General features: G+C 47.6%; 1 protein-coding gene across 3 annotated transcripts in view; it reads left to right on the forward strand.

Annotated features, from left to right (window-relative positions):
- LOC8040535 (protein NDNF) overlaps positions 1-22130 on the forward strand; it is a 105810-nt gene that overhangs the window by 53685 nt on the left and 29995 nt on the right. For 2 of the 3 annotated variants that reach the window (XM_029994006.3, XM_029994008.4), the window contains exon 2: positions 15170-15384. In XM_029994006.3, coding sequence (XP_029849866.2) covers positions 15182-15384 — 203 coding nt within the window. In that variant the 5' untranslated portion in view covers positions 15170-15181. Of the gene's footprint in view, positions 1-7288; positions 7639-15169; positions 15385-22130 lie in introns of those variants that run through there. The other variant, XM_029994007.4, reaches the window with a different exon arrangement.

Genomic DNA, 22130 nt, shown 5'->3' on the forward strand with positions numbered 1-22130 from the left:
CGGCGGGGGGACGTCGCCGCCGAAAAAGAATCCAGTAAAGCACCTCAGCGTGCGCCCACGTCCGTCTTGTTTGTTTTGTGCGTGGCCGACGCTCTCTGAGGGAGGGAGGGCGGAGGAGGAACACTCACGACAGCCGAAGACAAGGGGACTTCCTCACGCTTCCAGGTTAAAAATAGGGGACCGCTGAGAGGCAGAGTCGGAGGAGAGGCCCAGCTCGAGCATGGAGGTAGGACGAGCAGAGCGAGGCCTCAGTCTTTAATCCCCGTCGCCAGATATAAAAGCGCAGCCTGTCCCGGTGGCTTCTAGTAGAGTGCGGCGTTGCCGCTTGCATCCGGCTGGTCCTTTGCCCCGGGCGATGCGTCTCGTGAATCGTACAGCGACTGACGCTTGTAGAGAACTGCGCTTGCAGATCGTGGGCTTCGCTACGTGAAACGCGGATGGCCGTTTCTGTCAATAAATATTCGTTGGGCGGAATACAGTATGTTAGTTTACTACTTACTAACTTGACATTCTTAGGAAGAATGGAACTTCGAGTAGACCTATCCCTATTTTAAACATAAAGAAGGTCATATCGGTGCGTGCTGGGCAGGCTGAACATATCAACAGGTTGCTGACAACCATCGTCCACAGTGGATAGACAGCTTCTTGTTCTTTTGAGTTGTATGAAGCGCTATCAAAGGCACAAACGCGATAGTTTTACATCTGGAAACGCTTGAGCGAGAAAACGTTTTTTTTTAATATACCCGATTGTGACCGGAACCCCTTATAAACTAGAGCTTAGCTATTGAATCACAGACAGTGATAGCATCAGCTTGATCACTGCAATAACGTAAATACTCAGCCCATTATAAATTCGGCCTGATACGTGCGTGTCCCGATTCGTTTATCGTATGGAGGCTCGAAATGTTTATGTAATAAATAAACAAATGAAGGGCAGGAAGCACATTCTCCAATCTCTTATATTTCTGTATTCATTTACATATCGAAAATGAATAGTAGTTTCCGACCTCCACCGAACGGCATTCACTTCGCAGTGATGGATTGTGTACCCTTTACGCACAAGTCACAACGGCCCCCTTCTCAAACAAGTTGCACATGGCGCTCGCACTTCTTGAATCTGGGATTAGCGTGGCCGAAACTACGCGCACAAACCTAATACCATGACAGTTTTCGAGTTCCTCCGTCTGTTGTTGACCAAGGAACTCGCCAACTGCAAGTTCATTTGAGAAATTCCGAGGAGAGGCGTGCTTTGCCAAGAACGTTCGAGGGGTAAATTTCCGGCGGACGCAAACAAGGGCGCCAGACCCAACTTAAAATCAGGTCAAAGCTATTGCGATTGCAGCCGGACGCCTTCCGCTGAAACTAGACGTCCGGCTGCCACCAAGAACCTCGTACGCCTACACTGAAGACGCGAATTTATTATAGTTGCGAGTTTAACTACGTTTCAGGACAGGGGATCGGAGGAGGACGGTTCTCTCGTATAAATAATATAAAGGTATTAACGAGTCGAGGAGATGACAAGGTTTGCTCAACCCGGTGATAAACTGTAGATAGTTATGAAGCGTTCATCTTTGTTCTCCGGCGGGTAAAAAGCTGCGATAATTTGTAATCAACAAAATTGCGATGGTGCCTTTGACTACGGGGATCGGTGACCAAGCGTGTTAGCGCAACACAGCTGGAAAGAACGTGGAGCGAAAGCTCGCGCTGCAGTACCCCAGGATCCTGGGTTCAATCCCCACCACTGCGCGTTTCGATCTGGCTGATCACCCTACCGGCGTGCGGTCGTGTATTACCACTACGTGATGTACGTTAAAGAAACCAAGCTAGCCGTGGTACCGCGCTGGCTAAATTTCTCATCTACAGCTGAGACACCACACGCCCGACGGGACTGACCAACTTCACGCTCTCTAAACATACACGCCAGAATTACTTACGGCGCCCCGCTCTCTTAACCGCGTTCTGCTACACTTTGTTTTCCTTTCGCGTTGCTTGCTTCCTTCAATACACCTTCCCGTGAAGCAAGGCAGCCTGTCTTCTTTATGAGCTCAAAACAAGTTCTGAGCTTTTATTCGGGTATATTTTGTTGCTGTTTCAGGATAACAACTGGACACGAAAAAGGGGACATGCTCGTGGGTATAAATTACCCTCCCATAATAACAATAAAAAAAAAAAAGACTCGCACGGCCAAAAAAGCGGGAATAAAGAAAAAAAAATACCACATTCCATAGCGTCCGATGGGACTGGAGAATAATAGCCTATCGAGAATTTTGATTTGTTTGTGATAGCCATCTTCAGGGCAAGAGGAAACACTAAAACAGTTGTCAAACAAGTCAGGCAACAACTACGTAAAACAAATAGGAGAAATATTTCTCTGGGCCAAGCGTGTCAACAACGTGCATTGTGCAACATGACTTATTTCCAAGGAAACACCGAAACCGTTCGAAGTAAAAAAGAAAAATAAAGAAAAAGGAACGGTCGTGTGAAGGCCCGTCGCTTCCTGCTCGCGCTGAACCCGGCGGCGGCGGCGGTGGCGGCAGGAAAAGGTGACGATCGGGTCAGCGGTGGCCATAGAATTGGCAACGAGAAGCTCGACCACTGCTCACGAAACTGGGGACCAGTTTCGACGAACAAAAGCGGTTCGTCGACCTCCCGCCACGCCGGGCAGCATGCGAGCCGAGCTTTCGGGAGAAGCGCCTCAAGAAAGCCCATCTGGCCCGAGCGGTTTATACACAAACCGAGCCAAGAAAGAAAGCGCGCAGCAAATAACGCGGGGCCCCGGCAGCCATCGCAGCGGCCTCCTCCTCCTGGTCGTTTCCGTGAGCATCCGAATGGCCTCGTGCTCCCGCTCTTGTTGTTCCGCTTTCCAAGTCAGCTGGCTGCGCTGGGAAGCGATCGCCCGCACACTCGGAGCTTAGAATGCAGAGTGTCCGTTTGGGTATTCCTGCAGCGGAGGGAAGCTTCGGTTCGGTTTGCTTGTGTAGGGCCCCTTTTCCTCGAGGCCGTAAAACGAGTCCCGAGGGCGTTGGCAGTACGCCGAGCGTGTTTGCTGCGCTTCCAATAGGGTAATTGCGAGATCAGGAAACACAGCAGACATCCCTTGTTTAAGAAGTCCTCCCAAGGATGAATCTCAGCTTATCCACAATATTTTGGTTTATTTCGAAGTTTGAAAAGCTCTCGAATCACGCATTCGCAAGAGAAACAAAACTAATAAATATTAAAAACACAACTACCACAACTATTATCGGCTCCAATTTGAATATACCGACGTATTCTCGTGCCTATAAAGCAACGACCTAAAGCTGCCTTTTCAAAGAGCCCCCCTTGTACGTAGAAAATCGCCACCTCACCCGCTGACAATTGTGGATTCGACACAGCCACATATGTTTTTATTATTTTTCTTTTATTTTTGTTTCGTTTTCGGCGACTGCCTGTGGTTCAAATTGCACGCGTGCTAAATCCCCTCGCACGCACGCGCACAGACGCACACACACACAAACGCCCACCCATGCATTCGCCAACATTATCCTACGACAGCATTTTTTTCTTTTTCTTTTTCCCCATTAAATACTGACCGAAGGGAGGGATATAATTTCGGCATTAGGGGTCGACTCACATCTACACACACCTCTCGCGTTGCACCTGCCCAACGTCACTATTGCCCAGCTTATTTTCCACACTGCTCGGTGCTTGCATCGACAAACTCTATCATTAGTTATATCTCTATGCCAAAATTAACCTCAGTTTTGCCGGTAAGGGAGAGAGTGTGTCGCTCGGAACAAGGCTTTTGTCGTGCGAATACTTCTTCACTAGGACTCAATTTCGTAAAGCCTCACGTGATATGCGTTTGTTTTCTCCACGACTGAAGCGAACCGCAATACTTCCTCCCACTGCGACCCTACAGTGGAGATGAACTGCATCCATAGGTACAAGCTTTCAAATCCAATCCCGTACATCTAGTTCATCGTACCAGTACGCGCGTGTCGAAACACCGGTGCACACGTCGACACGATATACCACATGGTTTCTAGCTGGCTCCTCATTTGTCCCGGAGACCCGCAGCCACGGCTGAGGTCCATCGTGGGCTGAAACGACGTCTGGAGGCGTGACTGTTCGATCTCCTCCCCAATAGGGTTAATTCTAGACAGTTGCCGCCGGCGATGCGCACGCGCGTTAATTGCCAAGAACGCCGCCGCACCGGGTGCTTCACGAGGAGCTGGTATAAACTCACCGCGCACAACTATACGCATAGCGGCTCTTCTGCGCCGCCACCCACGCAGTCCCAGCAGCTATTCTCCGTTCACCCCTAAGCTGAGATTACGGTGGAAGGTGTACGTGTTCCCGGGATCAGTCACACGTCCCTCCTTTGCCACCTGACCAAGCTCCCACCCGAACCCACGCGCAGACAACGGGTCAGGTGATGAAAGGCAGGCGGTTGATTGGGCCGACGAGGGCGTAGCTCCCACCGCACTGTCAGCTTCGAGATGAACGGGGTATAGGCCTGCGCACGCGGCAGGAACAGCTCTGTCGAGTCAACTAATCAGCGGGTCGAGGCTTTCGTGCGCTGGTCGTCCTTCGCCCCCGCGCCTCGAAAGCTGCTATGCCACGCAATGTGGCGGGACTGCGGCTAATTCGGACGAGGAGGTAGAGACAGTAAAAATTGCCCCTCGGGAACATATTACACGCCGTGCGCATGTAAGTAAACATTAGCTACCGGTACTACGACTTCGCGGAGTTGTGCCTGGCTCTCTGTTTGCGAGGGAGTCCACGGAGCAAGCGCAAACTGAGAATGATGGAATGCAAAAGTAGGAAGAGTATGCGTGGCGAGATGTATTTTGGAATACAATGTTTAGATGTTTGTAAACGGGGAAGAAAGAGAATTGGAGAAAACAGAGAGCACAACTTTTTAACGAGCTGTCTTTGGTTTTTATTTTTATTTTTCTGTTGGCTCTCGGTCTTAGGATGACACGCGTGTCGTCAGTCTTGGTTCTCCGTGACACCCTTTGAAACGAACGAATAACAAGAATGCGCGTGCATAGCTTTTATAGGCGCTGAACATGCGCGAGAACGGAGATTCCGAAGACTCCTTTTATTACATAATGCTCCGTTAAGGAGCGTTACGTAATAAAAGGAGTAATAATATTTCAGGGGTACTTCAAATATTAGTTTTTGCAGCCTCCATGCACAAAATAGAAAAATAATATCGATATTCGTAATTCTAGAGGCAAAATAAAGACAATTTAAGGGTTTCTACTCAAATACAGAACCGCTTCAGTTTCCCTTTAACCAAAAAGCAAACTTAAAAAAAAAAAATTGTTTTCTGGTGCATTTTGTTGATTTATATGGGTTCCTATGCATTCAGTATGGTCGCCGACTAAAAAAAAAGATTGTAGTTGGTATGGTTCAAGCAACGGTACAACCCACAGACAATGATACAAAAATATAGACTATCTATACTTCGTTTCAGCTTCCGTCCGAGCGCAGCCAAAGGGTGACGGACGGTTCGCAACTTCGAGAAGAGCATTCCTACGCACCGCAAAGTAGTCCGCAAAAGATTATTTTTCTCTTTAGATAACTGTCTTGTGCGTAAACATTGCACAATTTTCCAGACGTGTGTTGTTGAGAATGATTTGTAACTAAATGAATTAAACATCTGAAGTTTATGTATTTTTTAATATATGTAAATGCATGTGGTTTGGTGAAAACACGTACATTTGCTGGCAACACGGCTGCAGCGCTTGGTCTTTCTGTGTGATTTCTTTCCCATAATGGCCGGATCATGTACTTCACTACTTTCCTCACCGAGTCGCTTCAAAACGTCTTTTCGCAAAGGCACGTTTGGCGTCAGGCGCGAGCGGTCGTGATGAATATCTGCTTTTAAATTCGGCAGGAGACTCCGGCCGCATCGTACTGCGAATGCGTTGTAAACAAGAAAAGCTTCCGGGCCACCACAATTCCTTGATACGCGGCGAAATCAGGGCACCCCTTTACCTGCGGATCACATTGAACGCCGATAAGCTTGTGGAAAGGACTGCTCCTCGGGCCCTGGTATATCCTGACAATACAAGGAATCATCAACGGCTGGGTCATCGGGCACCTTGCAATGTGTACTTGCATCTCGAAACAATGCCGAACAGGTGGAAAGCTCGGACACAGACGGCAGCGGCCAGCCTACGTACTGACATCCCCTGTGACTAAATTTCAGAACGTGAAAGGGCACTTTTTAAACCTGTGGCAGACGATACCGTTGATACACCCGTAGCAGACGAAATACCCGGCGAGCGCGGGCGGCGCGGCGGACCTGCGGCGCAGCGGAGTGATACAAAAGTGGAAGCGAGATCGCGTGACCTATTGTCGGCGTGTGATTGGCTCCCGCCACACGTAGCTTTGGCTGCGCTCGGACGGAAGCTGAAACGAAGTTTAGAATCACAAAGAACTTGAACGGGCCTTACGACGCAGCGACGATAAACTTTGGTTGGTACGAGTAATTCTATTGGGAAACAATGCCAGCGCCCTCGTTATTTCTTGTTACCGTGTTCTTTATGACTTTGCTTTGGTTTTTTTTTTTTAATTTTAGGCTTGGTTTTCTTCTCGCGAAATCAACTGAAGTCACACGGTGAAGACCTTCGCATGATGTTTTTGTACAATTATGTTCCGAGCAAGTCAGCCTGGGTGTCTATCTCTTGTCGTTACATAAATATGTAGGTCATTAAAAATTCAAAACTCATATACGTATACAATTTCTGTTCCTTATTGACTTGCAACGTCACATAACACCTCCACCCGCCGTCATCCGACCGGCATCTTTGACTCTGTAGAACTTCGAAATGTAGACCTCACTTCCTCGTTCGAAGACCTCTCGCGAGACTGGGTGCGCCGCAACTTCGACAGGTCCTGCGGAGAACCGATTAGCTCCTCTACAGATCAACCAACCTAAGCGGAATTATCTAGGCAGGGCGCGAGAAACGTGTCAGGAGATCCGTTCGTTTAGCGTTGCGTGGACCGTATCCCTTCAAAATCGAGCACCTGATTATCGCCTCGTCTGCGTCCGACAGGCAAAGTAGCCTGTCTACCGGGCATCCAGGTGTGTGGCTCGTCTAGCTTCCGTTTCACCTTGCGGTGAGTCACAGACGACGCTATTCGAGCCATCTTAACCATTCCAAACGCCATGGGTGTGTCGCGTGACTTTTCGGAGGGGCGCCCCGACGCACGAGGCGTGCAGTCATGTGATACATTCTTGCGGTTGACTCGGCTGGTATGGCTCGTACAGCGTTTGCTGCGGTCCGTCGTGTGGCTCACCGGTGTGCAGAACACGCCGCTTCGTCCGGACGCGTGAAAGCGAAAACTGGTCTGCGAAACTGCAAAGCGGGTTAGCTCTTTGTCCGTTCGCTAGCCACTTTCGTGGCTTCAATCTTCGCAAACCGCGAATTCATTCCGGGAACCGAACAATCACGTTTTGTGACTGGACGGTCTCTGAGTCCCCTATTGCGAAACGTGAGAGGGAACCGGGCATCCAGTTTGAACGTGTGTGAGTGAAGTTTCTTCTCCCGGCTTTCATTTCTCGAGAAGGGTCTCCGTCCATTACTGCCAAACACAATCGATCATCATATCTGCTGCCTCGAAACGCCGATTCATGTAAAGGCAAGTTCTAAAAAGCTTTCTTCGCGTTTGCGATACTTTCGAAGTTCGGTTACAATGGGAAGGCCATCTGTTGTGTACTTGTTTAGTACAATTTGGACTGACTAATAAGGACTATTGGCGGTCCAGCTATATATCTGGTCGGTGAGCGAACCGACACGGCGAGTTTCAACAGTTCCTTTGTTAAACGGGTTCAAGCTCGTTTCGTTCAAAAGTCGACCCTATACGCTGGCTGTTCGCCGTCTTAGGTTCATTTATTACGGCTATCTGAAAATCTTATCTCAGCGATATAAACGCAGAGACGGAAGGAGACACATGCAGATACCCAGCCTTACGTTTCTTTTTCGTTTCCTCGTCATCACGCCACGCGCTCGAAAATTGCTCGGACTAAAATATTGGGACAGCCTTGGAAACTAAACGCGATGGGTGCTAGTCATCCGCCAGCGTGTTAAGCGAGGACAATTCTACGCTTGTGGAATAGGCCAGTGTTAACCAACCAGTACTACCGCTCTACTGCAGAGTCGTGAAAACATTGATGTCACTTGTTGGCTAAAGTTTTCTCAAAGTAAGAATTGAAGCAATATATTTCCGTCAGCACTTTGTAGCGACCAATGGCAACAGGCAAAAAAAAAAAATGTGTGTGTGTGTGTGAGGCCGGGGGGGGGGGGAGGAGGAGGAGGAGGAGGAGGAGGAGGAGGAGGAGGAGGTAAGATAATGTTTACTTTAACCTGTGATGTTCGGTATGGGTTTACGAAGGCTCTGCGTGCTTTTTCAGCATTTCAAAATTTAAATGGCGCTGCACAGCGTCGACTGCCTCCAGTCATTGCTGTGCTGCCGAATGAGGAAAGCTTCTAATGACGTTTCTATGACTCGGCTTGAAGATGTCCGAATTAAAAACAGTTCACGTGGTGTCACTGCCACATTAGAACGGTGGTATAGCTGTAGCGCAAATAAAACATCAAATCACTGCGCTCATACTTTCCGTAATCGTGAACAAGGCTCGAATATGCGCTTTAGGAAGTCTATGGATAGTCTACAGGCAGCCTCATGTTGAGAAACTGAAAGCAGAAAACGTAAAACGCACCGAATGCGATTTCCGGAGCCCTCCGGGGTACACTCTTGTAGACAACGCTGTAACGTAACACCGGAAGCTCCTCCAATAACCGAAGACGCGCTGCTCCTTGGCCGGGGAAGTCGAGCCAAAGTCCGGCACAAAGCGGCGCTTTCCAGCAAAAATACAAAAAAGTAGAATGAAACCAGACTGTTCCCCTCCTCAACACTCTTCATGGCTTCGACCCCGCGGTGGGGTCTGTGCGCGGCATGCGACTCGCCGGCGATGGGGGGACCACGGGAGTTTCTGGGGAGACGGGGGGCCACCGCGGCTGTCCCCGCGAAGGGCACGACTCCTTGGAAGCCGCACTCCGCTTCACCCATGCGATGGACCGCGGCGGTCCCTAAAAGCCATCTCGGCCAATGTAGCGCTGTGAATGGGATCACGTGACTATAGGCGTCCCGCGTGTCGCTGCGCCCCTTCCGGAGGTCACGTGATACTCAAACGGCATTGGATTGACTTCGATGGCCCGTACCATCCGCTGCGGTTCCTGGTAGAAAAAAAAGAACACGGAAGGAGAGGGGGGCTGAAAAAGAGAGACGGGGAAAAGGGGACGCACACTGGCCCCTGTGCTGCTGGACTCCCCGTCGTGAACGGGCCACCAAGGTTAAGACGTGTGGAGGGCAGCAGCCTGTTTTCATTCACACGCAGCGAACGTGTGCTGCTGTGTGCGCATATTTCCGTCCGCGCGCGGTTTTTCATTCAGGTAGTAGCTTGGATGCCGTAGTCATCGCGCGATCGACGGGTCCTGCAATGCGGTGACAGGTGAGATGATTTCATCGTGCATATCCTGCCTGCGCGAGAGTCGACAGTACGCGCGTAGAACATAATTTGTGATCGGGACGTGGTTGCGTGATAAATGTAGTAGAATGTAAAGGGTGGGGCGTCGTGCGAAACGAAACTAGACGTAGGCTTTCGGTTGCAGCAGATCAAACTAGTGGAGGCTCATTTCGCCTGAACGATTGGTTCTGAAATCTGTTGAAGTTTGGCTGGGTCCTTTTCTCGCAGAACGAGCTTATAAGGCGTCCTCGCTCATGAATATAAAAACAGGTAGTTTTGGCGTTAACTTGGCCCACCCGGAAAGCCTGTAAAGCGCCGTTCACACTCTCGCGACCGAGTAAAAGCTCGTTCACACTCTTGCAATCGACTACGACCGAAAGAGACAAGGCCGGTTTTTAATCCTCTTACGACGTCTTAGGACCAGCTCCTCAGCAGCGCACCGGGTCCTAAGGCGTCGCAAGAGGCCTAAAAACCGGTTCTTTCTTTCTCGGTCTTACTCGGTTGCCAGAGTGTGAACGAGCCTAAAGAAGCACTGACATGCCGTCAAACTGAGACCGCGACTGCGGAAACTCATTCGCTTCCTTTCGTAAATCGAAATAGAAAACAAATACAAATTAAATCCTGAATGACCACTTTTTTTTTTTTGTTTTCAACCTCAACTTTTTTCTTTCTTTCTTTTTTTTGCACGGACGCGTTTTGGTGACGGATCATTAATGTGATATTTGGACGCGGTAAGAAATAAACAGCGGCCTTTACTCCCGTGCATTTGTGCCTTGGGCAGACGTGAGCACTGTGCTACCAACGAACAAATCGCCTAAAATAGGCATAGCCACTTACTCTTCACCAGATAAAACATTTACGGCACCTAGCGTGAACAGAATGAAGCTTTTAAAGTGCGTCGTAAATGCCATGTATTTTCCCATGCTAACAGATGGCAACGTATCCGCGTTGTGGTGGCACGTGGTTAGGGAGCACGGAACTATAGAGGAGCAATCTTTACGCTTCGAATGCTTCAACACTGCCCTGATATATAGGACGAAAAAGCTCAGCTGGAGCTGTTGTAACTTCTTAAATATAATTAGGGCTCCGTGTTTTCGGTACTTGTTTTTGTTCACATGCGGGGGTTATTTTTCTATTTTTATTTTTTATCCGAATTCGGTGTTTTTCGGTGTCTATTTGTGATATCACAAATACACACTGACCCACGAATCGGGGTTTTTTACCATATGAGCCCCGATATACCAGTAAATCGGGGTTTATCGGGGCTCATATGCCAAAAACAAAGGTACATCTCGCGGACTCTGGAAAACACGACGTTATATGGGTTATTTATTACTAAATAAAGCCCATAGAAACCATTTCGGCAGGAGGAAGCAGCGTCGCGGACAGTTCAGTGCCGTCGGTGCTTGGGTTGGGCTCGAGGAAAGTTATTTATACAAGCTTCCTGCCGTAAAACTGCGGCTTTTCTTCTTAATAGCAGGCTTCGATTCGGTGTTTTTCGGTTTTACCGATGTCGGGAAAAACCCTCTGCGTGTTATTTTTCGGTGATTATCGGTATATGCCGAAAACACAGAACCCTAAATATAATTAAGTATAGCCCATTAATAATTAAATCTGATACGTTTTCATCAAACGCGGGCGTTGAAAAAGTACACTATTTATAGAGTAACTCGACTATCGACCTTATACTCAATTTAGTTTCTCTTTGTCGCTTGCTCATGATGGAATATCGCCGTTTACTGACTGCATACATTCATATTCTTTAGTCATAGTATTCGTTGAAATTTTCATTATTGCTTATTATCTTTGCGTTCCGTGTTGTCAGATTATAAAATTTAATATTTGGGTTTGCTTTACGTGTACACTGTCCTAACTGCAATATATAACTACAATCATGAATCACCCTAGCAGTCACATTATTACAGTTTATTCGCAATGACTAATATGCATCTTCCTTAAACGAGAATCATCACCACACAGAAATGTAGCAGTCGCACTGTGCGTGAACCTGTTGCATTGCCCAATTATCTTCCTCACATGCTGCCAGCCGATGCTCGTTGGGGGGAAAGTGCGGCTGAAAGAATTTTTTGTTATTCATAGCGATACTCCCGAAATATCTCGTAGTCGCACCACGCATATGAACCTCACCCACGAGAATCGGAAGTAAGGACCGCGGCATTCGTTTTCCCTTCTGTCAATATTAGCATCAAACGAATACCTTAAACCCACAATGCTTTGAAATACGAACCCTTGGGCGCCGACAGTGGAACAGGGAGTATTCCTTTGTGGCTGACCTCCCAATCCTCGAAACATATGAACACTTTCTTGAAACTCGGGAAACGACAGTGACCATGCCGGCGGCACGTACCAAAGGCCAAACAAATACCGGCGGCAACGAACGTGACGACATCGAACGCTCAACAACAAACACCGGGGAAGGGTGGGGGGCATTCTCCGCGTGGCTTGTCTTTTCAAAGTCGGTTTGTTGTCCTTTCAAAGTCCCCCGCCGCAAGTGCCTCCTTCTGGCACTCCTCTTTTTTTTCCTTTCGTTCCCTCAAAAGAAGTGGCTGCGCACTTCGTGTGTAGGAACAAAGTACCGCCGTCGTTTCCTTTTCTTTTCCTGTTTCGGTCCCTTCGTTGTCGCGGCCTTTCTCAGCAGGAAAACCCGAGCACCCCAAGAAACCTTTGGACGTGACTCGGCGATTTGTTCTCTGGAACGAAGGGAAAAAACAGAGCGGGAAAAAACAAATGCGGTTGTGGAGCCTCGTCTAAAAGATTTACGGCAGGCAATCTTGCGGGACGGGGAATATCGTTTTCCCTCCAGGGTTGCTCTCAACTTCTTGTGTGCATACATGTTCCTAAGGATGTGCCCCTGCGGCAGAGCGATTCCCAAATGCGAGAAGAGGCAGGGTAATCATGTCGGTTCGTATTGTGCCACCGAACTGCTCAGCAAGACGCCACTTGCGACAAAGACACGCGAAGGGAAAGAGAAGACACAATCTTCTATTTCCCTTCGCGAAGCTGCTATAATGGCTTCATTTAAATATCCGCCAGGGAAGCTAGTAGACAATGCGGTTTTATAAACCACTCGCAGACAAGCTTACCATTGGCATTGTCCCTTGGTATAGCAAATCGAGTTTGATCGCGTTTTCGTATAACGATATTGCTATTGGAAGTTGCAACTTCAAAGCGCGCACCCGGGGCGGAATAGGGCCTGCGAAAATGATTTCCTTAAGGTTCCCCATCGGTCAAGAAGGGGGCAGCGGAATCAACTCATTGTCTAAACCCCTGTTTTACAGGCACGTTAATGGCCTTCAAAACGAAGTTGTTTGAAGAATCGGTGAATCGGCTCGCGATTTCGGCTTTGCAAAGCGTTCCGCACTTTAAAATGGCCATGCGCCTGCTTTCCCGCAGGGTTCTCGGAAAGAAAATATCCGAGATCTACACAAGCAACTGGGGGAATGACGAGGCCAAAATAATTTTCCAAGTAAAAGCTACACCTGCGATCATCGATGTGGCACGGATCATAGCGTTTATTTAGTATATGATCCCGTCACGTGCAGTGTCAAATCGCCGACTCGTAGATCACAGTTATACTCCGTTCATCTCTAGGCTGACAGCACGGTGGGTGCTACGCTCTCGATGGACCAATGAACAGCCTGCCTTTCATTAGCTGACCCCTAGCTATCTCTCCGCCTGAAAGCGGAAGCGCGTGACCATGTTGCGATTGCGAATGAAAGAAGTATCACTGGTGCAACGAGCACCTAGCTTCCATCACTTGTTAGCTTAGCAGTGAACGGAGTAAGTAGTGACTATAACGCAGAGGTCCCACTGCTAATACGTCATACAAAAGACAAAATGCAGGCACTGTCCGAGGCGTGTTCTTTACTTGTGTGGACGGTCACATCGGTCCAACAGAAACTGTCTTCAGACATGGTACATATGTACGAAGCAAACATGCTCCCAACATGCTCGCGGCATGTACGCAGATAATTTTTTCATCATGTCTGCAGCGTGTCCTTTGTATGATGGGTGAGCAGTCTGACCACGGCTTGAGAGTGCCCTGTGGTGAAGTAGACGCACGAGCAGTTCTTGAGAGTGTTCATGCACTTGGTAAACTATAGTACGCCCTTGGTGAACTATATCTAAGCGCAATGTTCGCTCGCTGTATACCTGTTCGCACGAATTTCAAGATGGAGAAAGGCTCCCGCTTTTCTGACTAACGAGCGTTTGAACTACTCCGTTATGTGCGGCGCCTGAACGCGAGGGAATGTGGGCGCGGAAGCACACGAGGTCGTCGTCTGTCTACAATTCTCTTCGCGGCTGGGAGCGTTTATAAAGAGCTCCGGCACCGCTCTGGGAACGCCTGGTTGCGCAACGGGTCGCACCATGCAGTCTGCGAGCTCCTGAGACGCGGCGCGAATCTTGGCCCGTGTGTTGTCCTCCAGCCAGGAAGAAGCGAAACGTGGGAGCGTGCCAAGGAGGGCTTGCATGCGCCACGAGTGCTCGGAAGGACGCGGCACCTGACTTCCCTGTCTCCAAGAGTCTAGTTGAAAGTTCCCTCGAGGAGGTCAAATGGTACGACCGCCGACTAGAGGCAATCGGAACTAAAACTACTAAAACCTGCTACGATACGGGAGAACCTAGAGTTACTGCTGCCTAAATAAATTTTTGTTGCTGTTAGTCGTATGTTTCATGGCGGCGTCTGCTAGACTGGAGCCTTCAAGAATGCGATGCACGGTGGTTAACTTAAACTTACCAAATTTATTCTAGTTCATTTTAGGTAACGAAGGTGAAGTCAAATACGTATTGGTACCGTGTTTTTTTTTTTTGTATAACGTATTTTAATGTGGGCACACAGATTCAAAACGCAGTCGCCACGATATAAGATTATTTCGGTAAATATGAATAGGTTGGGGAACCAACTAGAAAGAGATCTGTTCTAGGTGTTTTGTGCTGGTAAATTACTAAGTAATTATTGTAAAGAAAAAAAAAAAACGCGAATAGTAATGAAAGAAATGGTCCTGTCCTTTTTCTTTCTTCGTTCTAGTTTCTATAAGTCTCGTTGCCTCACTATAGTCCGTTGAAACTCAAGAAGGTAGGGCAAAGGAAAGGAAGGCCGGAGAAGAGGAAGCAGACGGAACGCTGGAGAGGCCCGAAGGGGAAACCTCTTCCTCTCTTTAGCACTTCGTCTGCTTCCTCCTCCCCGGCCTTTGTTTCCCTCACGCGACCTTCTTGAGTTGCAAAGGACTATAGCGTGTGCGGTAGATGTTTCACTAAACGGACGGCTGCATGTCTGGAAACGCAGTTCAACACTGCCCGTTGGAAGCTGTCGAACGATCAAGGAGCTAACCAGAAATTCCATCTGGTCATTTTTGTTGGGAACCATAAGCACCAACTGAGCACTCGAATAGCTACGCCACTGCTGCGGTGCTGCTGTGCGTACTGCGCACGCGCAAGCGCTTCATTGCCCGCGTTTCTACGCACCCGCGGCGCCCACACCTGGTGTGGGCAAAAGCAGGTTTCTTTGTAAACAGCGTGTTCTTGTGTAGCCGAAGCACGGTGAGCCGAACACACTGAGATACCGTTGGTCTCGGTGTTGTGCATAGATAATCATTTCTTGCGGCCTCCCGGTTCGCGCAGGATACCAGGACCATGCTGTGGCTGGCACTGCTGTCCTTGTTTCTCTGGGGACATGGGACAGTGGCCGTGGACTTCAGAAGGCCCCCTCCGCCCAAGCACGAGCTCCGTCAGCAATTCTACTTCCCCAAGTACAGACCCGAACTCTTCTTCGACAACAACGTGGTGCCCGAGAACGCCGAAGTGAGCGTGTTCGTCTTCAAGGACAAGATCAGAAGGTAGGTCGACTCCCAGACCATTGTTGACCGCCTGAATTCCTATACGCAACGATTTCTGTTCAAGGGTCGCCGATTTCTTTCCACTGAGATGAATGGGTTCTGTCATCTTTCATTGGCTACGTTCAGCTTACTATTGTGTCTACTTATTTTTACGTTTACTTTCAAGTTTGCCCTTGTGCTCTTTCCGATGCCCCTCATTTACTAAATTGGAGTTTTTACAATGTTGTGATCTCCCGGAGTAAGGCACCCGTGTAGGGCATGCCTGGTTGTAAATTGCCGTACGAGATAGATAGTATCTTTACAAACTAGCTTAGAGCTGAGAACTAGATCAAGACTGAGAAAACCGTTATCTTTTTGCAGTTCGGTTGAAATCGTTTCACTTTTGTTAAAGTTCGTGCTTGCATTGACTCCAAGTTTCGAACCAACAACATACTGAAAGCTGTATCATTCTACTAATTTGTCGATTCAGTTGTTCACATAACCCGTCGAGCTAGCTACGTCGTAGCTCTTGGAGTGACGCATTTTGATATCTGCGAATTACAAGGTATTTTACTGTATGGAAGAAGGCCTGTAGGAAAGAGAAATTTATCGCCGAGCATGGGCGCTTCTACGAATGAATCTTGTCTCCATTCAATTCACTACCCATTTAACATTAGGCCTTCCACGGTAGATGAGCCCCCAAAAATTACCATTATAATATTGTTACAAGATATCTATCATTTATAAGAAACAACAAAGTTATAAACCGCTTCGACATGGGTCTTTTTTCTGCGCATTATTCTCGATGATCAAAGCGGACGAGGTTGGCGTAACTAAAAGCGAGGAATTCTGGCCCTGCCATGTGCATCAATATTCAGATATCCATTACCGTTAAACGCGTGCTTTCGCGAGCCTTATTTTTCTCGCACCAAGGGTGCACGTCTTTGACAGAGCTGTCAACATCCATCGTGTGAGAGGTGGAAGGAACGCAAAACCTCACACAAAATAAGGAAGAAGAGAAAAAGCTGAAGAAGAGAAAAATATTACAGGGAATACATACATCGTATTTCTTTGCCGTCCCGATAGCACAGCAAAAATGTACCGTACGCTCAATCATTTTTTTTTTAATTCAATCGCAAACTATCTGCGGTGCTTAAAATTTCTCATTAAAAAGCCAAAGCGAAGTAGGGAAGTGCAACCGAAGCACGGTGCGTCTTGTATTGCGGCGGAGCTGCCCCCCGGTTTTTCAAGCGAAAAAACGGGCAGTTCATGAGAGTCTGTTCGCAGCAGATTGCAGTCGGAGATATTCGTTGTTCGGCACGTTTGAAACGCGCATTGACGTTCCCTCTCCCCCTTTGCAACGATGAGGACACCAGGGAGAGAGGTGCAATCGTGTCTATTTAATAGGATCCCCGTTAGTATGAATACCCCGCCATAAAGAGAAACTTTTCGGGGACGAGTTGGTTAAATACGTGCATTTTCTTCTCGCCATTATAGACGATTGCAAGCGACGCGAATGGCCGCCGCCATGTCTCTCCTGGTGCGGACAAAGACCGTGCAATCGCTAGCTTGCCCAAGTTATGTTCATGCTCAAGTTGCACGTGCTTGCACGCATGGGCACCAATCACGGCGCCAGGCTTGCAAATGTGTATAGACGCTTTACACACGAGCCAGATTACAACCGCCATTGCTGACCTTCTCTTGTCTTACCGAGATAGCGAACCACAGAAACGGGTGTTGACGAGCCTCCACAGAGGCCAGTGCTGCGAAGGACACAATGGAATCTAAGATAGCAATATGCTGGCCTTCTAACTCTAAGGTAATGATGAAGTGAACGGGATAAGAGCAAACAAAAAATGGTAGACGTTTACAAATCTCTGTAATGCGAAACTAGAGTGCACCTCTTGAGAAGGGGGAGGGGAGGGTACGGAGGGGAAGGTATGGCCCTCTTTCTCCTCCGTACCCTTCTCTCCTCCTCCTCCTCCTCCCCGCCTTCTCCTCCTCCTCCCCTCCTGCCGCTGATTTTGTTCATGAATGACGTGACACGAAGTCGTGACATCATTTTCCCCGCTAAAGTTAACGGGGAAACTAATCCAGTGTTGAGGTCACGTGACGTCCATTTTCCCGCTAAACTTAGCGGGGAAATGTTTCCGCTAAATTTAGCGGGAAACTAGCGGAACAATTTTGTGGCTAAATTTAGCGGAAAAATTGCCCTGCTAAATTTAACGTAAAAAATTTCCCCGCTAAATTTACCGGAAATATTTTCCCGTCAAGTTTAGCGGAAATATTCCCCCGCTAGATTTAGCGGGGGAATGTTCCATAATGAAATGCGCGGTTACGCCGACACCGTCGCCGACACCGTCGCCGACGGCGACGTCGGTGCCGCTCAACCCGGAAACGGGTGCCTAAGAGCTGCATGCGCTCTAAAACTGAAGGTCAGTTATGTCGACGCCCGCGCACAGATGTTGCAAGGGGTTCATAGGCTATTCACTGGCGGCCATGGTGCACGACTGCTGAGCGCGTGCTCATGGCGAGCTTCCACAGCTGTTTTTGCAACGTGCATTCTACTCGATCAAGGTTGCCTGTCTTAGCAACCTTTTAATGTGAGCTCATTCTGAGCATGCGCTCTAGACAGCGTCCTCAAATATGGCCACCCAGCGAATACCCCGTATAAACGACTCACATCAAGTACGCTTTTTTTTTGTGTGTGTGTGTATGTTTGTGCGTGGGTGGGGGGGACGTGTCTATATTAGCGTGACATGACTGTACGGCGGTAAGTACAAGAAGGCTAGTTATCCCTAAGCTGCTTCAGTTCGTATAACAGACAACCAGACGTATATAGCAAACACGAGAAAGCGAGTTCTGATATCACTAAACTGCGTTGCTTTTAAACCTTAAACCAGGCCAAAAATATCGATATATATAAATCTGAAAAATGCCGTAACATCTAGGGTGATTAACTGCAGATATATATTGATTATTTCGTAGTAAATACAAACAAACCCACAAAAATTCCAAGCTACAAAGCTCTGGGAAAATATAGATAAACGAATGAAGAAGGGAGGGAGGGGGGCGGTGTGATATGCATAAAGACAGTCCTTGAGTAGTTGCGAATGCTCGGGATTTATTGTCACCATAGAGTTATTACAATAAACGCTACAGGCTCAGCTCGCGCTAGTGTGCTGTTGCATTTTGAAGCAAACAGCAAGCAGTCAAAAAATGACTTCCGGTAATGCATTTCTATGGGGAAAAGCGAGTCTATTTTCTCTCTGCGCTCGATTATAAGAGCAAATATCACGAATAATTTGTACGTACTAGGCACACTGTAACATTTCTCAGTCACGCAGACGAAATAATTGGTCAGTTACAGCATTTTCATTTGAAATTTGTGGTATGAAAAACGGTGTTAAAACCGCTTCGTACGTGTATTTGTGTGCTCTGTGGGACACTGTTAACGCGAACACCGCGTCGACGCTTTCCAGCATGGGGGACATACGTGCCAAACGATCGAAGGACATGTGGAAAACCAAGAGAGACGGCAAGAACTACGCAGTGACACTGGATAAGTAACTCCTTGTACACGCAGACGATCAAAATAAATTGAAAGCCACGTAATATAGTCCGATTTGCAATAAATAAGTACTGCTTTATTCTTTCTGCTCATCAATATGTGCGAAGATGCTTGTTCTGCAGGTTCAAATCATCACCCGCACGCTCCAAATCTTTGCAAACCTTTGCCAGAGAGTAGGTGCCCGATAAAAAATGCCCGACATAGAAAATAATAAAAAGACACCTTTCGTAGCTCACGTGCTTTATTTTTTGGGTTCGAATGTTTCTTTAACCGATCATAAAGATGCACGACGGAGTCATTTTCATCCAATGACAGAACCGGCATATTAGCAATATATAAGCACCACCGAAATGCTAGCAAACCTTTAATACACTCTACATTCCTTTCGATCGTTAGTTTGCTTGGAATCTTCGCTCGTTTTCACATACCTCCCTTGAAACAGAGGTTTGGGCTTGAAATAAAGCTAAGTTAAACATCGTTCAGTGGTAGAGAAAAATGCTGTAACTAAAGCAATTACACTTTCACAATACCAATGAAGGTGCATACTATTCGGTACAACCGAAATGACAAAAGGTATTCATGTTATTTTCCGGCGAAGAGACAAAATTCACGCGCGTTTTCCCATAGGAATACACAGGGATGCTGGAAATGTAGACTGCATGCTGTCTGCTTCAATTTGCAACCGGAAGTCCCGTAGACGCTAGCGCCAGCTGAGCCTCTAGCGTTTATTGGAATAACTCTATGATTGTCAACAGTCTTTACAAAAATATAAACAATAACGCAATGGTCTTTTGATTTTAGCGTGGAAAGGTAGACATAATGCCAATACATTGTTCTTACACCATCAACTGCTTCGTTTGTTTTCACGCTTGCTATTTAGGTAATTTCAGATGACATCGAAATGAAGTGTGTTGTATCATACTGTCATAAATAATTTCCTTCCATTGTTGTTCACTTTGTATTACCTATTTAAGAAAAAGTATATGTGAAAATGAGAACAGGAATACGACAAAATGCCTCCGGCCATTGAAGAACCGAAATATAAAAAGGAGAAAGACAAAGAAAGACCAGGTTGTTGATTACTGATGCAATATTTATTTTGATTAGTGATTATCGTACCAATCTAATTCGGAAACAACAAGAACAACAGTTTATCCTGAATATCATTGGGTGATGTTCCAGGTTCCCGGTTCGAAATTTTACCGGTGAAGTATGGGCCTGCGCGCTCAGGAAGCTAACAGCTCTTTTTAAAACACCGCGCTTGCGCTTTGTATTTCAGGCTACTATACTTAAAACTCACACCTACAAATACCGGTAATAAAAAAAAATAAAAAAGTACTGATGAAATATACGTTTCTGCAAGATGATAAGCATTCATGTTTGGACAATTTGACATAGGGAGAAAGCTAGCAAACTTATTACTATGCTACCGGTATTCCGAGCGAAATTGGAGAAACTTTCATGTTGAAATCGCCCACACATGCTGAGAGTGGACGCATCTACAGCTTGTGAATCAAACTTGGGCTTCAACTAAGCGTGTTTTCCAGCTGAGTGTCTGCTCATGTGACGCGAAGCGCTCTTGCGAACAAGTCGGCTCAAGCTCGGTGTATCGTGGTGCAGCCCACCGTGAGGAAAAAAATGTTCGATTCTGACAATAACATTAGCGTTGGCCCTAGACGGGATACCCTGACATATCATTTGTATTTGAAAACATCACGTCTAGTGCACTTTTTTTTTTCCTTTGACTCATTTGGGAAGGACAACGCAATAAAAACGCTGAAACAAAAACAAATGAGACCACGTGAAAAGACCCACGGGTACCCGCATACGTGAAAGAGAAAGTTTTTCAAAATGCTATTTACTTGACGCAACGATTGCAAACAATGAATCTGGCCTCCGCCATGTTCCTGCTCGTGTGAGCAAGCACGCGCAATAGCGAGGGTGCCAAAGCTTCGCGCACATGCCGCACGTGCTTGCACGCGTGAGGCACCAGTCCGGACGCCATGCTCGAAAACGTCAACGATCCGCTATACCTAAAACAAAATGTTCAATTTGGCATTTTCACGAAGTTCTCCGTAAACTCATCACCGGGACAATGAAACTGTCATGACGAATGCGAGGGTGCGCTCGAGACAAACACAAAACACTGAGTGCCAAGAATTGAGAGAGGAAGCAACTCAAACCAAGGAGGGCACTTTTTAATTTAAAGGCAGAAACCTTGTGCGCATACTGATTTCAGTTTAAAGGCACAAACCTTGCGCGCATATTGATTTTAGTGCGCATGCGTGAGTTGTCGCGTGGCGAGAAGGAGAGCGGACGGAACAAGCTGGAAACGCTTGCATCACTTGGAGAAGCTCGACCCTTTCACCAATTCCGCGCACACCGTATTGCAAACGGGCTTACAAACATGCTGATCCGATCGAGCAGTTAGAAGCCCTCTCGTAACTAGGCGCAACAACAAAACAAAAAAAGCATAAACGCGAGTCACTCGTTCGCTTCTCTTCAGTTCCGAAACTGTTTCATCGACGCGGCGAATGCCAGAAGCGGCGCGGGAGGTCAAGGAACCGTCCGAGGAATGCCGCACGAGCACTCGACGTTCCAACCCCGGTCATCTCGACACGTCGTGAATTCGTCAGCTGCACCAGCGGCTTCGTCTTTACGAGCCGTCAGGATCGCCGCCGCGCCGTCACTCCTTCCTCATTCGCCGACAGAGTCGTCGTTCCTCGTCGCCGTATGTACATGGATCGACATTTCTCGGTCCGAGTCTCCGATAGACAAAGGGCCGCCGGGGCACACTGTCGGGAGAGCGCCAATCACTGTTTGCGATCCCGTCCCGATCACTTTCGTCCTCCGTCGGTCCCGGAACTGCAGGGTTCGAGAGAGGAAACGAAGCCCAGTCTTCTGTCTCGCACACATAAACTAGGCACCACAGAAAGCTGGAACTTCGTGGGATTGAGACTTGCCAGCGGTAGTTATAGAACGCGAAAGTTTGAGAACATGATGTTGCCTGCATAAAAGAATAGAAAAGAAAACTAATTTTTTTCTAAGGAACCATGCGTTCAGTCAAGCTTAACCCCGTAACCGTTTTTAGTTTTGGGAAATTTCTGACCCTCAACTGCTTAATTTTTGTGTCCAAAATTACATTTGTTGCCTTCAAGATTAAGTTTTAGGCAATAAACAACATGAGAGCAAAATC

This window comes from Ixodes scapularis, unplaced genomic scaffold, assembly GCF_016920785.2.
Source record: "Ixodes scapularis isolate PalLabHiFi unplaced genomic scaffold, ASM1692078v2 PGA_scaffold3__209_contigs__length_174095766, whole genome shotgun sequence".
Taxonomy (NCBI): Eukaryota; Metazoa; Arthropoda; class Arachnida; order Ixodida; family Ixodidae; genus Ixodes; species Ixodes scapularis.